Below are 19,922 nucleotides of genomic sequence, written 5' to 3'. Positions count from 1 at the left end.
TCCTCCGTCTCTAGCAGGGACCCTGAACTGGGATGTTTTCCACTACTCCACTTCCAGTGTTGTGTGGGAAGCAGCCTCTGGCAGAGTGAGGGTGATTTCAACCTCACCTGTTGTTTCCTCACCTCGTTTCTTCTCTTAAATGTCATTCTAGGGCTGCTGTCCATCGTGTACAAACATTGCTTTATGGTTTTTCCCCAGTAATTGATAAAGGGTTAAGTCCGATTCCCATTAGTCTATCATAACTGAAACCAGTAGGGTGTTCTTTTAAATTTGAAGGTTACTTTTAGTTGTTTTATGGTTTATCAGTTAATTTTTTTTGTCCTGCTACCTCCCTAGCGACACCATTTTTCTTGAATAGTCTGGGGGTGGAGGGAACAGTCAAAAGCAGCCGTTATCTGTTTAGTTCTTTCTCCATTATTCTTCTGGGTAGGTTTAGCAACCTGGCCCCCTTTTCACCCTAGGAATGTATAGTGTAGTTTAAAAGACTGATCTGATCTGATCAAAGTAGCTTTATCCAATAGCAGCCCTATAACCAAATTAGATTTGTTTAAATGACGTTTAAATTCAGTCGGTTTCATTTAATTCTGGGTGTCTCCGTGTTCCACAGGCTAGGACTTAAGTGCTTTCATTTAATAGGATTTAGAAGGATTTTTCACCATTTCCCACTGACTACCGTGTTTCCCTGAAAATAAGACTGGGTCTTATAATAATTTTTGCTCCAAAAGACGCATTAGGGCTTATGTTCAGGGGATGTCACTCTGAAAAATCATGCTAGGGCTCATTTTCCAGTTAGGTCTTATTTTAGGGGAAACACGGTACATAATTTAAAATACCTTTCAGTCTGATTTTTTAAATTTGTTAACTAGAATTTGATTCTATGGAAACATATTACTTAATAAAACTTACTAGATTTTCAAAAAAGTCATTAAATGAGGTTCACATTATAAAACTGCCTAAAATAGAAGTGACTTAATTTTTATTGTATTACTATTTTTAAATTTTTGTTGTGCTGCCTTTTTTTTAAAAGATTTTATTGGGGAAGGGGAACAGGATTTTATTGGAGAACAGTGTGTACTTTCAGAACTTTTCTTCCCCAAGTCAAGTTGTTATCCTTTCAGTCTTACTTGTGGAGGGTCCTGTTCAGCTTCAAGTTGTCCTTTCAGTCTTAGTTGTGGAGGGTGCAGCTCAGCTCCAGGTCCAGTTGCCATTGCTAGTTGCCCACCATCCCTTGTGGGAGTCGAGGAATCGAACTGGCAACCTTGTGGTTGAGAGGCCACTGGCCCATGTGGGAATCGAACTGGCAGCCTTCGGAGTTAGGAGCATGGAGCTCCAACCGCCTGAGCCACCGGGCCGGCCCGTATTGTATTTTTAAAATCCCAAAGAGATTCTGCTTTTTAAACATTCTTTCAAGAGCCAGGCTTTTGAGGGATGAAGGAGAGATGCCCACATCATGGTATGACTAGTCAAATATTTAGTGCTTTCTCCCTCTCCCTGAGTAGCTGGTTGATGACACTGAAGAATAAGTAAAGGTTTGTGATTACGGGACAAATTAAGAGTACAAAAGTGTAGAACATCAGAGAAATGGCTTTAATGTTACTGGCGACCCATAGCAGCTAGGTTTGAGAGGTAATTGAAAAATGGAAAGCAACTAACGATGAAATTATTCACCAGGCTTATTTTGGGCCTTACTAGAACTTTACTTGAAGTCTTTTTTTTTTTTTTTGGTGAATAATCTCATCACATAAATGCTATGGGTAAGAGCAAGCTTTTGACACCCAAGGGGATGTCAACAGTTCTTATCCTTCCCTAGAAAACATCTTTATAATAATGTCATTTTTTATTTAGAAGTAACGTTAAGAAAACATCAATTCAACTCATTCAGAGCTCAAAAGAACAGGCAGGCAAAAGAGTGCTCAATCTAAGTGTAGTCAGAGATGTTTTATCAGTTCCAGTAGATCTGAAATTAATTTGAAAAAAATTATCATAAACTAAAACTGGATCACATTTCTAAAATGTTACTCAGACATGAGTTATCAAGAGTGTAAGAATTCTGAGACAGATGGTTGTAGATGAAAGTATATTCTAAACAATTCTATTTGAAGGTGAATTGTGATACTGTAAGCACATAATACTGCAAAAAATGGACAGCAAAATAATGACACTTTAGTCCATTCTTTAATACTAAAAAAAAAAATTATATGTAAACACATTTCAGATGAAATAAATTCTACCAAAAGAGTGCCAGAGTGCAAGAGAGAATATGAGAAATTTAATTTGCCATGGAGAAATTCAGAAGACTTTTCTGTCTAACACAAAGGATTTGTATGAAGATGCAGACATTATGCACACCTCAATAAATATAAATCAAGGTAAGAGCATACAATTCAATAAGTAACCACAGAATGAGCTGCTGTGTCATCTACGAGTATGAACAAATTTGAAAATAATCATATTAGGAATGGAAAAGACAGGTTTTAATCTTATTTTCAATTTTAATCTTAAATAATTCTGGCAATACCCAAATAGTATTACAATTATTAGAAGTACTTATGCCCAGATACCTTAGTTTCAGTGATAGATATGAACTCCGCGTTCACAAAGGGATAGGTAGTTCCATTCACAATCTATTGAACTGCAAATTAGGTTCTGTTATGCTAGTTAAGTAGAGAATAAATCCCCAGAGAACATCTTGGCAAATTCTGGGTTTGCCAGCACTATCGGACTGTTGAAATTATTAGAAGCTAAGAATGTGAAGTATCTGTCGAGCTTTCAGCAATAAAAATATTTTTTCAAAGATCATATTTGGTAATAAGTTAGATTTATACAATTGGTAATTTCAAAATAAATAAAACCTGAGTTTAAATGCCTTCTACCCCACCCCACTTCCAGCATCCACCCCTCACATCCATTTTCTTTGCGGCCAGTGTGCCTCCCACTTTCCTGAGCATACATATTCCTTGAGGAGCTCAATAATCAGATGTGGTCTCTGAATCTAAGTCTGCAGTGGGTGTGAGAGTCTGCACTTCTGACAAGCTACAGAAGAAGCTGATGCTGGTCCCTGGACCACTCTGTGAATAGCAAGGTCACCCAATGTGTAGTGAGGACAATTTCTAGCCTAATGACTGTGGTTTTATAGGTTCAGGCTGTAATATTTTGGAATCAATCCTAACAAATAACCAAAAATGATCACAAAAAGTACCTCTTGGAAGAAGACTGTTTAAGTGAGAGCTTCAAGTATGCTAAATTGGCAGTGTTTCCATTTGTCTGACAGTGACACCCTTGATACATTACAATATAAATCTGAACACCAAGTTTTTTTAACTTTAAAAAATAATTAGCTTGAGGCTCTCTTCCAGTTAATTCAAGTCCAAAAAATTCAAGCCAGTACACTGCAAAAACACTAGTAAAAATCTTTAATGGTAAACTGTCCATATAAATTACTTGTAAAGCTGCTTTAAGCTATCCCATCTCCTCCTCCTCTTTCAACAAATAAATGCTGCTTTTTCTTCTGTCTTGCAGCTAAACAGTGTGTAACACCCAGTGCCCCTCCCTTTAAAAATCGAACAAAATTGTCTCCAACTAGAGGACCCAATGCAAAAAGGTGGGCTTCTTTGACACACTCATAGGTATATGCATCTATTTCCACAGGATTACCCTTACAGGTGATTGGCTGACTTGAGTTATGGCCCAGGTAACAGCCTTGCTCCTTCAGAAAAGATAGATTGGGGTGAGAACCTATCAGCACCACTGCTGCAGAGAGTTTAAAGATTTTCTTCAATCCAGAGACGTTCTGAAGGATGCATTTCATGTCCGACTTAAAGGAAAGCACATGGTGCTCAGGAAAACTGGTATAATCAGATAAAAGATTGGAGTCTGCAGAACACGACTGAGTACACATCATATGATAGACTTTATGGTATTCTGGGTAAAGCTTTTTGGGAAGCTGCTTGAAAATTAAACTTGGGTCCGTTACTCGTCTGCGGAATACATGAATCACAGGGATATTATTGTTGTAAGCACACAGTACTGCGTCAGCTGCAGTAAGCCCTGAGCCCACAATTAACACTGGGTCCATTCTGCCACGCAACTTTCCTCTGCTCACAGCCGCTCCGAATTCAGGCATAGAGTGAAACACAAAAGGAAAATCTTCCCCTTCAACCTCCAGATGGGCAGGAGAGTCCAGAGTTCCGGTTGCCAGGGCCACGTTCTCAGCGAAGAGACAAAAGGGAACCTGGGAACCGTCGGCTACGCGCTGATAGCCCCGGACCTCCCAGTTTCTCCTGATAAACTTGGACTTGTCGATCTGGAGCTGCTGTGCTGAAATACCACTGTCCTGGCCACTGTCGTCGTCGTCGTGATCTCTGTAGAGCCTGGACACAGAGGTAATGTGCGTGTTCTCTCTGAAATTCTTCTGGAGACCCATGACTTTTACATAGTGTTTATAGTAGCGAGCCACCTCCTCGGGCACAACGCGATCCCCTTTTAGGTTCCTGTAAAAGAAGGCAAAATACCCTGTGAGGACAAATTAGTACCTCTCCATCTAGTAAGCTGTCATATGTTTTTAATCGCTCTCAACTGTCTTAGCTAGAAATGATCCTAACGGTTTACAAAAGAAAGCTAAGATTTCTTTTTAGTTCACAAGAGTAAGTGCCATGAGGGCAGACTATACTTAACGCATCTTTGTTTCTCTAGTGTCTTGCATAGTATCTGTTCACACTAGCTGCCTTTATCAATAAACTTTTATCAAATGAAGGGGTTAAAACACGGGTATATGAAAACTGGCTACTTGAAAGTCTATCTCACAATTGTAACCTAAACAATTGAGTCTATAAATACACTACTCAGTCTATGTTCTGTAGTTTAGTACAGGCTAAATGGTTTAGATTAATAATTGTTGAGATACGATACAGGTCTTGCTGTAATACACACACTTCTTATAGTGTGTACCTTCTTGACCCAACTTTTAGTTAAATTGCTTTCTATTTTCCTACTGACCAAAAATAAGTCAGATCAGTCAGTCTTCTGCTGAACAAAATCATCTTACACCCTAGTAAATAAAACATGTGTTTTCCTACTCATAAGTATATAATCTCTTTATGAAAAAAGTGCATTATTAGCACACCATTCATTTTCCACTTGAACTTCAAAGCTAGTTTTAGCACCCCTAAATACCGTGCCCCAATTAGAGCTAAGTAGCAGGAAAAATACACCAAATCATTTCACATAATTCATTATACCTTGTATTTGGAAGAAATTCATACAAATATTTTTCTTAAAGTTTAATGACTATAATAATTTTTAGAATGTATAACTCTCAACATTTACAGAAACCCTATGTAGTAGTTACTATTATTCTCTCCATTTTACAGACTAGCAAGTTGACAGCTATTTATTTGACCAGGGTCACAACATCAGAAGTTATAATAGGTTTAGGATTCAAACTGCAATCTCTATAGAGATTTAAGAATCTTCTCTTAATGCTATGCTAAGGGAGGAACTAAAGGTACTATTTATCACAAGATTCATTTTCACGTTACTTCTATACACAGCATCCCCAATTTAGAAGGACGAATGCTTCTGGTACATAAACCATAAAGCTTTCCTTTCTTACCGACATTGCAAAGGGACAAACGTTGAGCAATATCGCTTGCTTATGAAAATCAGGAAGTTGTCCATCTTGCCTGATTTTGTAACTTTACACATCAGACCTATATATTATAAAATTCCTTTTTAAAAAACCCAAAAGGGACAGTTGAGAGATTTAAAACATCTCAATTACCCATGTTGGTCCAAACTTGCTTTCTTAAATCTTCCCAAAGTAAGGATAATTTCTGTGGTGAACATGGATTCTATCTGGCAGGAGTCAAGCATTCACATGTTACAGCCCTGTCCTAACAAAGGTTAAGTAACTTCCTCCTTTTACTTACTGTTTCTGTGAGTAGTCAAATTAGAGTAGGTTCTCCCACTTGGTAATTCCTATCTAATTTAATATTTACTGTCCTTGAAAATGGAGCTTTTCATATATATATTTTTAAGTTTTGGGCTCTTTTTCCCAAAATAAACTTGTATTCTTCCAAGTTGAGATTTCTTCTATTACTCCTACTTTCTTATTAAATATTTACCTCTATACCCAAATAACCAATTACATCACAGATTCTAGTTTATCCCATCATTCTAAATCATTAATCATACACATTCTTCTCAGAAATTCAGATCCTCTAGGTATGTATACATGAGATACACACATGCAGTTACGTATCCACTCGTAAAAGTAAGATGTGGAAAAGATATGTGGGTGGCTGAGAACATACACAGAGTGGTTTAACAGAATGACATCAATCCACGATTAGCAGAGAAGTCAAGAATCCAGCGTACAGACCAGCCCTTCCCTCCTTACCTCTGGGCTTCATATGTAACATCTCTAAGTGGAAATGAGCTCCTAATCTCTGCAGCAAAAAGGCGTTTTATTTGAAAGACATACACATTTATGTTATTCATCTAGGACAGGATCATAAATATTCTGACATTTGCTGACACTCTTTCATTGTACAACAAAGAATTTTAATAGTTTGATCTTTACCTTCGTTTACTAGATGCCCAATCTTTAAATTTAAGTCCAGGTAGCTCCATCCAATTTCCAAAGCTGATGGTCAACATGGAGCCTTCCATATTCTATTTGAATAAAAAATGGATAATCAAAAACACACTTAAGCAGTAACATTGATTTTTGTTTTTAAACTCAATCCATCTTATTTACTGTTAAGTTAGAGTCTGGATAAGTAGAGCTCAAAGAAATCCTAAATGGTTGTATAAATTAATTCTCAAAGTATATTCCAATAAACTTTTAAATAATACTTCCATCACTTGGTAGTATCTATATTCCTCCTTTCATGTAGTTATACATTTATAAAACAAACGTACACTATTACCCGATGCCTACACAATGCTGATAGCTCTGGCTGTAGTCATGGTAGCCCAGCTGTAGATCATGTTAGAGGAACAAATCCGTAGTTTCACTTTTTACACAGAAGGAAGAAAGTTCATTAATTTCCATACTTTAGATGTCTTCCCATCTTACTGTTAGAATTTTTTAATGGGCAGCACCCCTATCAATTATAATTGCCGTCTACGTGGTTTGGCCACGGCAGCATGTCTTCCGAGAAGTATGGAAAGAAGCAGTGCTTGCCTGATTAGAACAGACCACGCTGGTAATGTTGCCTATAAAGGGCGCCGCTATGTTTCGCTCAGTACAAAGCGAGGAAAGCCCGAGGGCCACCAGCACCTGTCCCTGTGCCCTCGGCCATCTTTTCTCATCAGCTTTTTTAGGCTATGGCTTCTTTCCTCTTAACTCTTCTTGCCCTGTTTCTGTACAGCCCAGGACTGGGAATGGGACTGGCTACTACGAGCCAGCACTGACAGCACACTTCCTGTGTGTGAGGCCTTCTGAAGCCTCTCACTTGTGACAGTACACAGGTCCCTTGTGAGCGAAGGCAGCCAGCTGTCAGTGCTTTCAGGCAGCCTGGGCCTGGTACCAGCATGAGAACCAAGATGCGAAACGAGGAGCATCAGAAGGACAGCTGTTAAGAATGTGTATCAGAAGTTATCTGGAGCCACAGTCTTCTCAGCTGCAAAGCAACACCCTTAAAGCACTAGCGTTCCACTGTCAACAGTCTCTTAAATTTATTCCCAGTGCATCAGTTCTTCCAGTGAGATGAGAACCCTCACCCCTCGATCTCTTCATTTTTCTCCCAATCTGCTTTCCCCCCATGCAACCTTGCCATGGATGCCTGCTGTCATGAGGGGACGCAGGCCTGACAAGTACTGTGGGCACATACAGAACGGGGACTGTTTCTGAGAGGACACAAGTGCACTCTGAGTAGCGCAGATTAGAAAGGGAGAGCAAACAGGCTGTGTGACACTTTAATAGAAAGAAAGCATTAGTGTCCTTCAAGGAATGAAACCATTAGTGCAGGAAAGGACGAGCTCAGCAACCATGAGTTGCTTTAGCCCTACGCGCTACTGACACGTGTGTGCAGAACTGGTCCTTGGCCGCCTCCAGGGAGACACCCTTTGACCCTTGGGATAGTCGATTGATGAGTGTGTTTCTGCACGCCCATGTGCCGGTGTGACTTGGTTCCCTGCGTCCAGAGCAAACACTGAGCACTCGACACACTAGGGACTGCTAACTGCCAAGGATGTAGAAGTAAAGAATAACGGTTAGTTAGTTGCTGCCTCTAATGAAATGCTCTGGGTTAACCAGTTCTCGGGTTAAACCTCTGCTGTGGACTACACTGTGTCACAACTCCATGGGAAGCTGGAACCCCCAATGCAATGGTATTTGCAGATGGGGTCTTTTGGAGGTAAATAGGCCTAAAACAAGACCATGAGGGTGAGGCCCTCGCGACAGGATTAGTGGCTTTATGAGAAGAGGAAGAAAGAGATCAGGTGCTCCACCACGTGAGGACACTGCAAGAAAGCCGCTGTGTGCAAGCCAGGAAAGGCGCCCTCACCACGGGTGCGGGCTGGCACCCTGACCCTGGACGTCACAGCCTGCAATCTCTGAGGAGAAAGTACCTGCTGTGTAAGCCACTGGGTCTGTGGTAGTTTGTTAGAGCAGCCCAAGCACACTAATACAACTTCTTTCTTTTACAATACATTTTCACTTAAGATCTTGAAAATGATGAGAAATAATGGATATTGGTATGAAATACTGTGTGAGATTTTGTAAAATCTAAAATGAATACAGAAATTTAAAATTTTTTACTATGTAAAATATTCTTGAAATATTTTCTATATAATTCTTATAAAATAGTATAGAGAAATGCTTATAGTAAGACTATTGTTAGTCAAATTTGGCCTAGCTTCTAGTGATTAACCCACATTTACTTGAACAGGATTAAAATTCTTAGATAAAATTCAGTACACATCATATAATGTGTAAGAATCCACGTGGTCTTATCAGCTGACAATACACTAAAGTGCTGAGGAAAAGACTCACATGCCAGGCTCCGCCGGGTGGCCCTTTCCCGAGGACGACGTGAGGGATGTAGTGATGCTGCTCTAACTTCCAGTGCAACACGGAGGGGTCATCGTGCCCAAAGTCGGCGCCGGGATGCAGAAGTGTATCGAACAGCACTGCGACTGGATTGGATGACCGGCCCTCAAGGCCCTCAGATAAGTATTCCAAGTCCTGAATGGATTTTTTGTTTTTTAAAAGAAAAAAGGCAGATAGACTTTCAAGCAAGCAAACAAACAGCTATCATAACTAAAGTGAAGGGCATTACACTAGTGCTGCATTTCCCAGATAGCGTGCCGTAGAACACTGATGTTCTGTGAGATCCTACGAGGTTCTTGGGTCAACTGAACAGGAGAAATGGTTGGGTTTCAACAAATCTAATCAGACCCTTTTACTGCAAGACTTGAAGATGCCTTTAATATGCTATATGCCTTAATATGTCTATGGTGACACTGCAGTTATAAAAGGCAACAAGTCACAAACTTATTTAAGTACAGAGCACCTATTAAAACTTTATCAGGAAATCATTTAGGAATTCTGCTCTTATCAATCCAGGAAAACAAATTGATGTTTGAGAATCCACATGGATTCCTAAAAGTAACTCAGAATATATTTACTAATCTAAAACAGAAATGATACAAAATTTATTTAGAAGAAAGGATTTTCAATTAAACACAGTGTTGAAGTAGAAAACTAATCTTGTTTCAGTCTAAAAAATTAAAAGGATTGCCGTGAGAAATAGTACCTGATCAACAATGGAAAGATGTCTTGCTTCTTCTAATTTACTATGTAAGATTGCATTTGGATGTATTGCTTCTGGTGATAAATATGGCCTATAGCCTGACAACATATAAGAAAGGCAGATCCCTGAGGGTCCATTTCCTACAAAAAAAAATAAATAAATAAATAAAAAAGAGAAACAGGTGGAGAGGGGTGTGTCATTGCATCTTCATAATCCTATTCCTTGGCTTTTCTCGCTCACCAATTCCTCCTCTCAAAACCAACTCTCAAAACTAAATATTCACATGATTCTGACTTTTGTCTTCACTCCTGTTTTCTTTTGGGAAGCTCATCTACTCAGAGCTTCAACTCTCTATGCTACTGACTCCCAAAATGAGATCCCTATGCTGACTTCTTCCCCCAAAATATATTCCACATTTCCAATGCTACTTCTTCACCCCACCTGATAGACCCACTAATAATTAAAATGTGTTCAAAAGCAAATTCACGAGTTCCTTCATTTAGGTGCCCTCTCCTTTTAAACACCATCCCTTCTCAGTGTATGGCATGAGCAAAATCCTAAGTCAGGTTCTGGTTCTACACCTATTTTGTCCATCTATATCCATTTAGTTGTCTGCAATTCTCACTCCTATACTCTCATTCAGAAGACAAAAAGGCTCTTTCTGTTTCTCCTCCTTAAGATTCACCTCCAAAATCACTTTCTACATTCCAGTTTCGGTATCACATGCTCTTCAGCATGTTACCCCCCTCAATTCTAAAGACCTTAACTGCTTGTGTCTGATACCCAGTGTTCTCCATGTTCTAGTCTCAACCATCTCCTTATCCCGCCTTCCTATATTTTTGTATGCTTTAACTAAAACCAGACTGGATTTTCTGTTGAATCTGTTGCACTACTCCCATTTCTGTAGTTCCTTTAGTCTGGGTTGCCCCTTCTCTATTATCTACATCTATCAAAAATTTAATCAAACTGGGACAGCTGTGAGCCACAGGGAAAAAAATCCTGTTCCTGACCTAATATTTTGTCCCAAATAAAACAGGCTCAAAAATATAAATATGAAAAGTAAAAACATAAGAATATTAGGAAAGTGGGTAAGATTTCTACTTATAATGCTGGAGTGGTAGCCTTTAAGCATGACACAAAACTCAAAAGACAAGAAAATAAACCATTTACCTTTGTAAAAATTATAAATGAATGACAAATAGTGGAGTAAAGACCTGAGGCAAAGAGCTAATTTCCTTGAATCAAAAGACAAAACTACAGAAGACAAATCATAATAGCAACAGATACAGAAAAAGCATTTGATAAAATCCAACCCCGACTTATGATAAAACAGGCTATCAAAGAAACTAAGAAAAGTCGTCTGCCATTGAGGTACATTATGTTCCATATTTCTTTTCTTCAGCTTGGCTTCACACTACAGTATGTGGCTACCTCGGGTGAGTGTGAATATTAGGTGGAAGATACACATGACAGGTAATTAAAAACATGCAATAAACAATCATAAAACCTTTAATATTCTGAAGTAGTTTTTATTAATAGCTTTATTTTTAATACATGCCTATCTGTTGAGGTGGTGCAAAGGACATATAATTTTATGGCTAAGGTAATTTACAAACATTACTGCAAAGTACCAAGTGTTCATTACTGAGCACTGGTTACTAACTTGCACAACTTTCTCAACTTCTGTTTTCCTGTCTGCATGTGCACTACATCAGAGGAAGATAGGGTGGTAGGTCTAATCTAATATGTACACAGAATGTTCTAACAATACTCGCTGTCGTCATTACCATGACACTTCATATAAGCAACGCAAATGACAGACAGTATTTTAAAACAATAGAGTAATATCAGTCCTTTAATGAAAGGATGTAGTACTCTAACACAGGGCCTCAGATCAGATACACCAATTACTCTCTCTAAATATTTGGCTATTGGTTGTTTTAACATCTCAAACCTAAAAATACTTATCAGTACAATCCTATGAACTTGTGTTATGTAATTACATTTATAAAAGATTGATAACTGTAATTTTAAGAGATAAAATGGAGTAACTTACCTATTACTACCATAGGCAAAGTCACTGATGAATCTTCAAGTAAAGAAGTTTCTTCAACTAATGGCATAGCTTTAACTTTTCGCCCCAAATTATCACCAAAATATTGCACTAAGGAATTAAAAATCTCTCCTTCGGTTTCAGTGTCTCTATAGTTTCTTTTAAAAAAAACAAACATGGAACAAAAACAAGAGATGTATAGTCAGTATAGCCTTTATAAAAAAATCTCTTTACTCAGATTTTATTTAGGCCATAATATATTCAATAGTTCCATACCAGATTAATGCTTTCAAATTAGTAGCTTAGATACGTCAACCTACACCACTTTCAATGTCAAAAATCCTAAATAGCTGCTAATGTCTCTTTAGTACTGTATAGTCAAGTCCTACATAAGACAAGTCCTAAATAAGCTCTCTTTAATGACCAACGACACAATATTGTATAATTCTCAAGAGCTCTAGGAACGGGTAGTTTCTTTTACTTTTCTCTCATTAATCAAAAGGTGGGTGCATTAGAGGTTGTATATTTAGAAAATCACATAATATTTTAAGGAAGTTACAATACATGTTATAAATTGTGCACTTTGGTAAAAAGAAATGGGGTTTATATTTATTAATTCTCAGATACTGAAATATGAAAAGATGTTAATCTACCTACCTTCCCAGTTGCCTCCTTAGAAAACTAGTTTTAGCATTCTGACATGCTCATGCAGTAATGGACTAATGTTCAATATCCTTTCATGTGCTTATTGGCTGGCCACTTATGTATTTTCTTTGCAGAAATAGTCAAATTCTTTGCACACTTTAAAGTGGGTTGTCTTTTTATTGCTGAGCTTCAAAAATGCTTTATATGTTCTGATACAAGTCCCTTTTCAAGATACATCATTTGCAAGTATTTTCTCCCATTCTGTCGGTTACCTTTTCACTTTATGTTGTCTTTTTAATCACAAAAGTTTTAAACTTTGATCAAATCCAGTTTATTTTTTGTTTTGTTGCTGTGCTTTTGGTGTCGTATCTAAGAAACAACTACCTCGTCCAAGGTCGCAATTTACTCCAATGCTTCTATATGTTTCATAGTTCTAGTTCTTACATTTGGGTCTTTCATCAATTTTAAGTTAGTTTTCTATATTGTATGAGGGAGGAGTCCCACTTTGTTATTTTGTTTGTGGCTGTCCATTTTTCCTGGCACCATTTGTTGAAGAAACTGTTATTTCCCCTTTGTCTTGGGACCCCATGGGAAACCCAGTCAACATAAATGTAAGGATTTATCCTGGACTCTGAATTCTATTCCACTGATTGATAATACATTTATCTTTATGCCAGCACCACACTGTTAATTCTACTTTCCTTGTAGTAAATTCTGAAATCTGGAGTTGTGAACCCTCCAACTTTGTTCTTTATCAAGACTGTCTTGGCTACTCTGGGTTCTGTGCAATTCCATATATTGTTCTGAACAAAAGGCACCTAGAACTTTGATAGGATTGCACTGGTTTTGTAGATCAATTTGCGAAATACTGCTATTCTCAGAATATTAAGATTTTCAATTCATACACATAGGATTCCTTTTCATTTAGGTCTTCTTTAATTATTCTCAGTGATGTTTTGTAGTTTTAAGTGTACAAATCTTGTATTTCTTTTGTTAAAATTATTCTTGCCTTACATTTTTTATTATATGTACATTTATTATGTTTTTCAATTATAGTTGACATTCAGTATTATTAGTTTTGTCTTACATTTCTTTTGTCAAAATTTTTCCTAAGTATTTCATTCTTTTTGATGCCAGTATAAATGGAATTGTTTTGTTAATTTCATTTCCAGATTGCACATCGTTAGTGTATAGAAATACAACTGATTTCTGTATGTTCATCTTATATTGTGCAATATTGCTGGGTTCATTTATTAGGTCTAGTAGGTTTTCTGTGCGTGTGGGCCTCAAGCAGCTTAACTCGAGTCTATCCCAAGACTCAAGTGGATTAGTAGAACCAAAGTTTTACCTGATCTAAATTCTCTGTGCAGTATAGGTACTTTGTTTTGGTATTCTACTAGTCATTGGTATAAACTATGTGTATGTAATCTGTATATAACATGTGATAATTAGTATAAACTGTCTGTAATAAACTTGCAGGGTGTTTGATAAATTGAATACCGGTTTAACACTGATAGGAAAAACCAAATCAAGAGAAACAAAAACCAAAAATATGGTTCACTGGTTTTACATCAGGCAACAATGAAACACAGGTCTTCTAGTAAGTATTCTTCCTAAAAACTTCAGAGTCTAAGTTATACATTTAGTATTACTGTGTTTTACAGTATAGCATACTAAATCACAGGTCTATGAACAGTGTACATTTCCACTTTAGATATCCAATTTGATGAATTTTTGTTCTATTTAAAAATGTATTTAGGAAGATGATGGTTTTTAGACATGAGTCTGCCATCTTCCCTAGCTGCTCTGATCTAGAATAAAGGACGCTTTCCTCCTCACCAAAAAAATAAATATTTATTTTGAATAATAAAATCTACTTTTCCTTTATTTGGGAGCACTAGTTAGATTGGAATGACTATATATATAAAATTACATTTTAGGAAAGAGTAGAGAACAGCACTTCATACACATGGGAAAACAGTTACCCTATTGTTAGGCCTCAAGTTACGAGTTTGAAATATAAGATGATTTTAGAGGCCTTCCATTTTGGAAGCCCTTTAATGTTCTGAAACATTATGGTCCAAAGTCTCAAAACAAATTTAAAAGGATGGCATAGGCATAATACTTGGGTAACAAAAAGACTTTTCTCACATTTAACAATATGTCTTTAAATGATCAAATCAAAATGAAATGCTTATTATCTGAATTTTTATAGTTTTCGGAAGCATGACCCTACATTGGTACCCAATTGATACTACCCTATGAAAAGAAGGTTCTAATGTGACAAATGAACAGGAACTATAGGGTTTTCTCCCTCGGGAAGTTACTGGACAGCTCTCACAATACCTATCCTTTCAGATATTAGACAAGATCCAAATATAGATGTTGTCACAATCTGTTTTAAAGTGAAATTGCGTGTTTCTAATGAAATTGCGAAAAAAAATTAGTAAATTATAAACTTCTTCCTAAAGGAGCTTTTTTAAATATTAATGTTTGTTTGTAAAAATTTTAGGTACAATATCGCTGTTTGTACAATGAAATTAGGGTTTATTAATCACAATATTTATTTTCTGGTGAGCTGGCTTGTTTTCCTTTACCCTTCAAGATCGAAATTTAGCAAATACCTTGTTTTCATCCCCTCCTCCCAATCTCTTTACAAAGAAGTGAATATATGATACCTGCCACCTGGGGTCAGCTGAATGGACATGACCCCAGGCTGTGTCCCTGGAGTTCGGCTGCACCCAAAAGGTATCAAAAGGCTTTTGAACAGCACTTTCAGAAATGCATGTTCTTTTCTCAGGGGCTGCAGTTAAGTTGCTAGGGGAACCTGTTTTCTAAGACCCTCCAAAGTGTATCTGACACTCTAAAGCCACTGTCTATAGAGTAGGTAACAAACAAAATTGCCTACAACTTAAAACCCAGCAGTTTATTATATAAAACCAATTTTTAAAATATCCAGAATTTAGACACTCCTACAAAACTGAGAAGCCAGGCAAGCCTAGATTGCTGTTCTCCATTACAACAGGGGTTCTGAATTTCCTGTGCCTTACACCCTTTTTGCAATTTCGCGAAGCTCAGGACCTCTTCTTCGAGTAATATTAAACACACAAAAGATACATAAGCATTCACAAGGAAACCAATTATATTACAACAGTTTTAAATAGTAAACTTGTGACTTGTGTTTATGCAGGCACACCTCGGAGACATTGCTCGTTCAGATCCAGACCACGGCCACAGAGCCGGCCTCGCAATCAAGCGAGTGGAAATATTTTTGCTGGTGGAGGGTCTTGCCGTCAGTTTATAAAAATTACAGCACCTGTGAAACGCCATAAAAAGAGGAATGGCTGTATGTGCTTCTCTTAAATAACAAGTTCAGTGATATTTAATAACTACTGTAATTTTGAAGAAATAAGCATTAACAGTATTTCTAGATATCTGCAACTGCAACGTGATAAGAAAATGTGGTTTCTCGTGATGACAGTCACAAATATTACTGTGATTTGTTGCTTCTATTCATAATAGAAAATATTAAATAACATTAGGTTATTAAAGTTTAGTGAAAACAGCGCTTGCTCTACCTTCCTTTACATCCAAGTTCATGGCCCACTTAAATTCTATGCATGAACTCCAACTTAAGAACCCATGATGAGAGTTTCACATTGGACACAAAAAGAAGTTTTACGCGTCACGATTCTGGTCATTCGTATATGGAAAATAAGGCACTTGACCAATCTGCCTGAGCTGAACATGTCACCACGGGGTTGAAACCACTTGCAAGTGTCCTCGGTCTCTCTGTCCCTAACTGCCACGTCTCGAACACGCGTGCACTTTTGTTTTTAGACGCGTCGTCCCTGGAGCCTTCCCTCGGGAGTCTGGCCGCCACGCTTTTCAGGTTTCCTCAGTAGGCACGGCTTCCAGCGACTGCCAAGTCCGCGCCTCCGGTAACTAGATCGTCACACGGAAAACATGGTTCCCACCTCCCTTCCGCCCGGCAACTTAAAAGACGTAAAAACTGAAAAGGGGGTGCTCGGCGCCCCTTCCCTGGAACTTTGCACCCGCGAGCCCGGCCGGCTCGGGCCTGGCACGGCGCCGGGGGCAGGGGCTGCCTCGGAGCGTCCCCGAGCCCGCAGGAGCCGGGGGAGGGAGGCCGCGCACCCCGGCGCCCGCCCCGCCCGGACCCCTCCACCCCGGCCCGGCCGCGCCCCCGCGCCCCCGCCGCGTCCCTCCCCGGCGGGGAAGTCACCTGAAATGCCCGGGCAGGGAGCAGCGGCAGCACCACACCGGCATGGAGCGCGGCCGCCACAGCCACCGCCTCCCCCGGCGGGGCCGCCCGGCGGGGTCGGGGGTCGCGGGTCGGGGGTCGCGGCGCCCGGAAGCCGCGGCTAGGCGGCCGGCGGGCCCGGCGCCGGGTCGCTCTGGGCGCAGCTTCCGCCCCTGCCGCGCGGGCCGACGCCGGGGACGCTCCGGACGCCGCGGTGGGCGGGGCGGCGCCTCCTCGCAGGTGCGAGGCCGGCGATTGGCGCGGCGCGGCCGGCGGGCCCCTCGCGGCGCTGAGGCCGGCGGGCGAGGCGGCGACGGCGAGGCGGCGACCGCGCTCCGCACCCGAGGCCGCCTCAGTCGCCTCAGCCGCCGCGGCCTCCCGGCTGCAGGACGCGCGCGGCCCGCGGACGCCCGGGGCTGTGAGGGCCGCCGCTCAGAGCCAGGTGCCCGGCGCTGCCGAGGCCGCCCGGGAGGGCCCGGCCGGCGGTGCTCGCTGACGGGACCCGCGGCCGCAGCCCTGCCCGCGCGCTCCGCTCTTCTTACCCGTGAGGTACGGGCGCCGCGATTCTCTTCGGACAGGTCTTTTCCCTCCAGTTCTCCAGTTTTGCTGAGCGTGGTCCTTGCACAAACGTGCCCTTGGCAGGTACTTGAGGTCCGGTGGGACTCAGCCTGCCTCCAGCGCTTCGCGCCGTGAGAGAATGGATACACAGGTGCGCGCTGTTCTGCAGGCCTCTGTGTCTTTCCTCCTTGACGTACTGGCGGTTTGGCATTCATTTTCCTGTGAGGTGGTTTCAGAAAGTGAAGCATGAACTTACTTCTCTCTTAATACCCACAGCATCGTCCCTCTGAAGGACCTGAGTCCCTGAAAGCTGCGCCCAAACGGAGGACTGACAATGTTCCCATGAGGAATGTTCCTACGCACTTTGTACGAGTCTGCCTTCCCGCCTGTTTTCACTTTGAGTTTTCTTGCAGTATTTTCCAGTGGTGAATAAAGCGAGAGGGACACACCCGTAATAGGTGATCACTGGTGCACGGAGCCCGCGGGGCTGATGCTGGATAAGCCGGGGACTAAGTGGAAGGCAGAAACATGACTTAGAAGAGGGAGCAGTTTGCCACCCCAATATATGCCTCCTTGGGGTATTGATTGTTTTAGGCTGGTTAATTTTAAGAACTGCAGACATGGGAGAAGCTCTGAAAACCAAGAAGGCGGTACCTTTGTAAAGGACATTTACGTTTACAAGTGAAAGCTCCATCTGTGATGGTGTCTCCCTCACTGTACCAGGCCTGCCGTCTTCCTCCGCGAGGTGGCACCAACTTAAATCGGGAACAACCTTAGTCTTGTGTCCTGTGCTTTGCCTGGTAACCTGCCATAGCTGATTGTCTGCCCACAAAACCTTGTCTTTAGTTGAAGACGGTATTTAAGGTGATGGCTTCCGCCATTTTGGCAAGTTACTCAGTGTTCCTAGGGCTCTCCCGTGTGTACAGGAGATACCTGTTATTAAACTTTAAATTGTTTTTTCTCCTGCTAATCTGTCAATTTATTTAGCCCAGCCAGAATAACCTCAAAGGTAGAGTAAGATTTCCCTTTCCTAACGTTTACCACTCATTTCTCTGTCTCACTACTGTAAGGTCAACTTCTAGGCTCTATTTGCATTATTACAAGATTAGAGAAAAAGAAAAAAGGAGAGAACAGTCAGAGACAAAATATATGACAGAAGAGATAAGTCATGAAGCATTGATCGAGGTTTTCAACATCAGAATAAAGTTCCAGATAGAACAGAGAAAATAGTTCAATGAAACTTACAAGAAAAAAAGTTTTCAGAACTAAAGGGAGACATTAGTGTGCAAATGTATAAGACCTATCATCTACTAAGTGGGAGAAAGAAAAAAGTCTACATGTGTGCATGTGAAATTTAAGGTTCACAAGACTAAAGGGAAGATGATAAAAGCTTTCAGAGAACAAATACAGCTTCCTCCATAAAGGCATGAGAATCAGGCTGGCTGTAGGCTTCTCATCATCAGAACTGGATATTAGGAGACAAGCAAGGCCCTCAAAGTTCCACTGGAAAATGACTGTGAATTTGGAATTTTATACCAAGCAAAACTATCAATAGAATACAGGGGTAGAATGAAAAAAGGAAATTAAACATAAACTGAGAAAGCTTTGTCTCTCAAATACTCTTTTTCAGGATGTTACTTGAGAATGTAGGCTGGCAAAACAAGGGAATTATCCGAAAAATTGGAGCAGGTTAGCTCTATGAACAATAGAACCAATTCAGAAAATCAACAAAGGTAAGTCCCAGAACGACAGCTCTGCAGCAGGTCTGAGAGCCACTCATCCAGACTGAAAGACTGCAGGGCTGTAAGAACCTCTCGTAAAAAAAATTAAAAAAGAGTCTCTAGATGTGATTGTATCCTGTAAATGTGAGAAGAACCTATTATAATGATGCCATAACAGTAGACAATTCAAAGTAAAAGTAAAAAGGCTGTTAAAAGTCCAATACGGGTGGGAGCATATGAGAAAACGTGTACAGACAAACAAGTATAGTCATAGAATAGAACTTGCCTGGGCAGAAAACAGTGTTTATGTACATATGTAGATTCTGATTTCCAAATTTACAGTCCAGCTGTAGACAGCAAGAATCCCTTACCTACGGTTACAAAGCAGGTTGTAAATGTTAATTGTAGAAGAGCAAGAGAGGTAACAAGAAGGGTCTGGGATACAATATTCTTATTTGACAAAGTGAAGAGATACTGCTTGCGGTTGAAACAAGAAAAAGGAGCTTAAGAATACATGTAATCAATGGAAAAGCTAACAGTAGTGATATAATTGCTTAGGTATACAGGGAGAGAAATTGGGGGTGATTATTTTAGTAAAATTCATACCTATCTTGGCAGGAAGTGAGTATGCAAAATCTAACATTGATCCATCCAGAATTAGCGGCATAAGTGCATTATTTAAGAGAGGAGAATAGCTGTGAGGTCAGTGTCATTGCCTCTGGGAACAAGATTGGAGGGATTGAGAAAGGATGGGTGGGGGGCTTTTTGTGTTCAGCCCTCTTTCATTCATTCATTCATTCATTCATTCATTCATTCATTCATTCATTCATATAAGAAATAGCTATTGTGTCCCAAAGATGTGCCAGGCACACATAAAATGAAACAAGATTTGGAGAGACAGAATATTTTCTACCATGACAATGCCA

The 19,922-nt window shown here is 40.1% G+C and overlaps 2 protein-coding genes across 5 annotated transcripts in view; one reads left to right on the top strand and one right to left on the bottom strand.

Moving 5' to 3' along the window:
* Positions 1-1,821: 1,821 nt before the first annotated feature.
* On the bottom strand, positions 1,822-16,895 carry OSGIN2 (oxidative stress induced growth inhibitor family member 2). 4 transcript variants are annotated; one of them, XM_081071030.1, is made up of 7 exons: positions 16,700-16,895; positions 15,653-15,772; positions 11,815-11,969; positions 9,762-9,898; positions 8,999-9,190; positions 6,581-6,672; positions 1,822-4,490 (listed from the first exon to the last, which is right to left on the bottom strand). In XM_081071030.1, exons 1-7 carry the CDS (start codon positions 16,741-16,743, stop codon positions 3,455-3,457), a joined length of 1,776 nt encoding a protein of 591 aa, XP_080927156.1. In that variant the 5' UTR covers positions 16,744-16,895; the 3' UTR covers positions 1,822-3,454. The 4 variants fall into 4 exon arrangements, with proteins under 4 accessions (XP_080927156.1, XP_080927154.1, XP_080927153.1 ...); XM_081071028.1 differs by having other exon boundaries at positions 15,653-16,401; positions 16,700-16,777; XM_081071027.1 differs by lacking the exon at positions 15,653-15,772 and having other exon boundaries at positions 16,700-16,876.
* The window catches only part of LOC308506579 (uncharacterized protein), a gene marked incomplete at its 5' end in the record, with an annotated part of 22,914 nt that continues 19,733 nt past the window's right edge, over positions 16,742-19,922 (top strand). Inside the window, 2 exons of the mRNA XM_081070247.1 lie at positions 16,742-17,266; positions 17,552-19,008. Of these exons, the coding sequence (XP_080926373.1) occupies positions 16,742-17,266; positions 17,552-17,704 (678 nt within the window). The 3' untranslated portion in view covers positions 17,705-19,008. The remainder of the gene's footprint in view (positions 17,267-17,551; positions 19,009-19,922) is intronic.

This window comes from Rhinolophus hipposideros (genome assembly GCF_964194185.1).
Source record: "Rhinolophus hipposideros genome assembly, chromosome: 13".
Taxonomy (NCBI): Eukaryota; Metazoa; Chordata; class Mammalia; order Chiroptera; family Rhinolophidae; genus Rhinolophus; species Rhinolophus hipposideros.
This window is presented reverse-complemented; position numbering and strand designations above follow the sequence as displayed.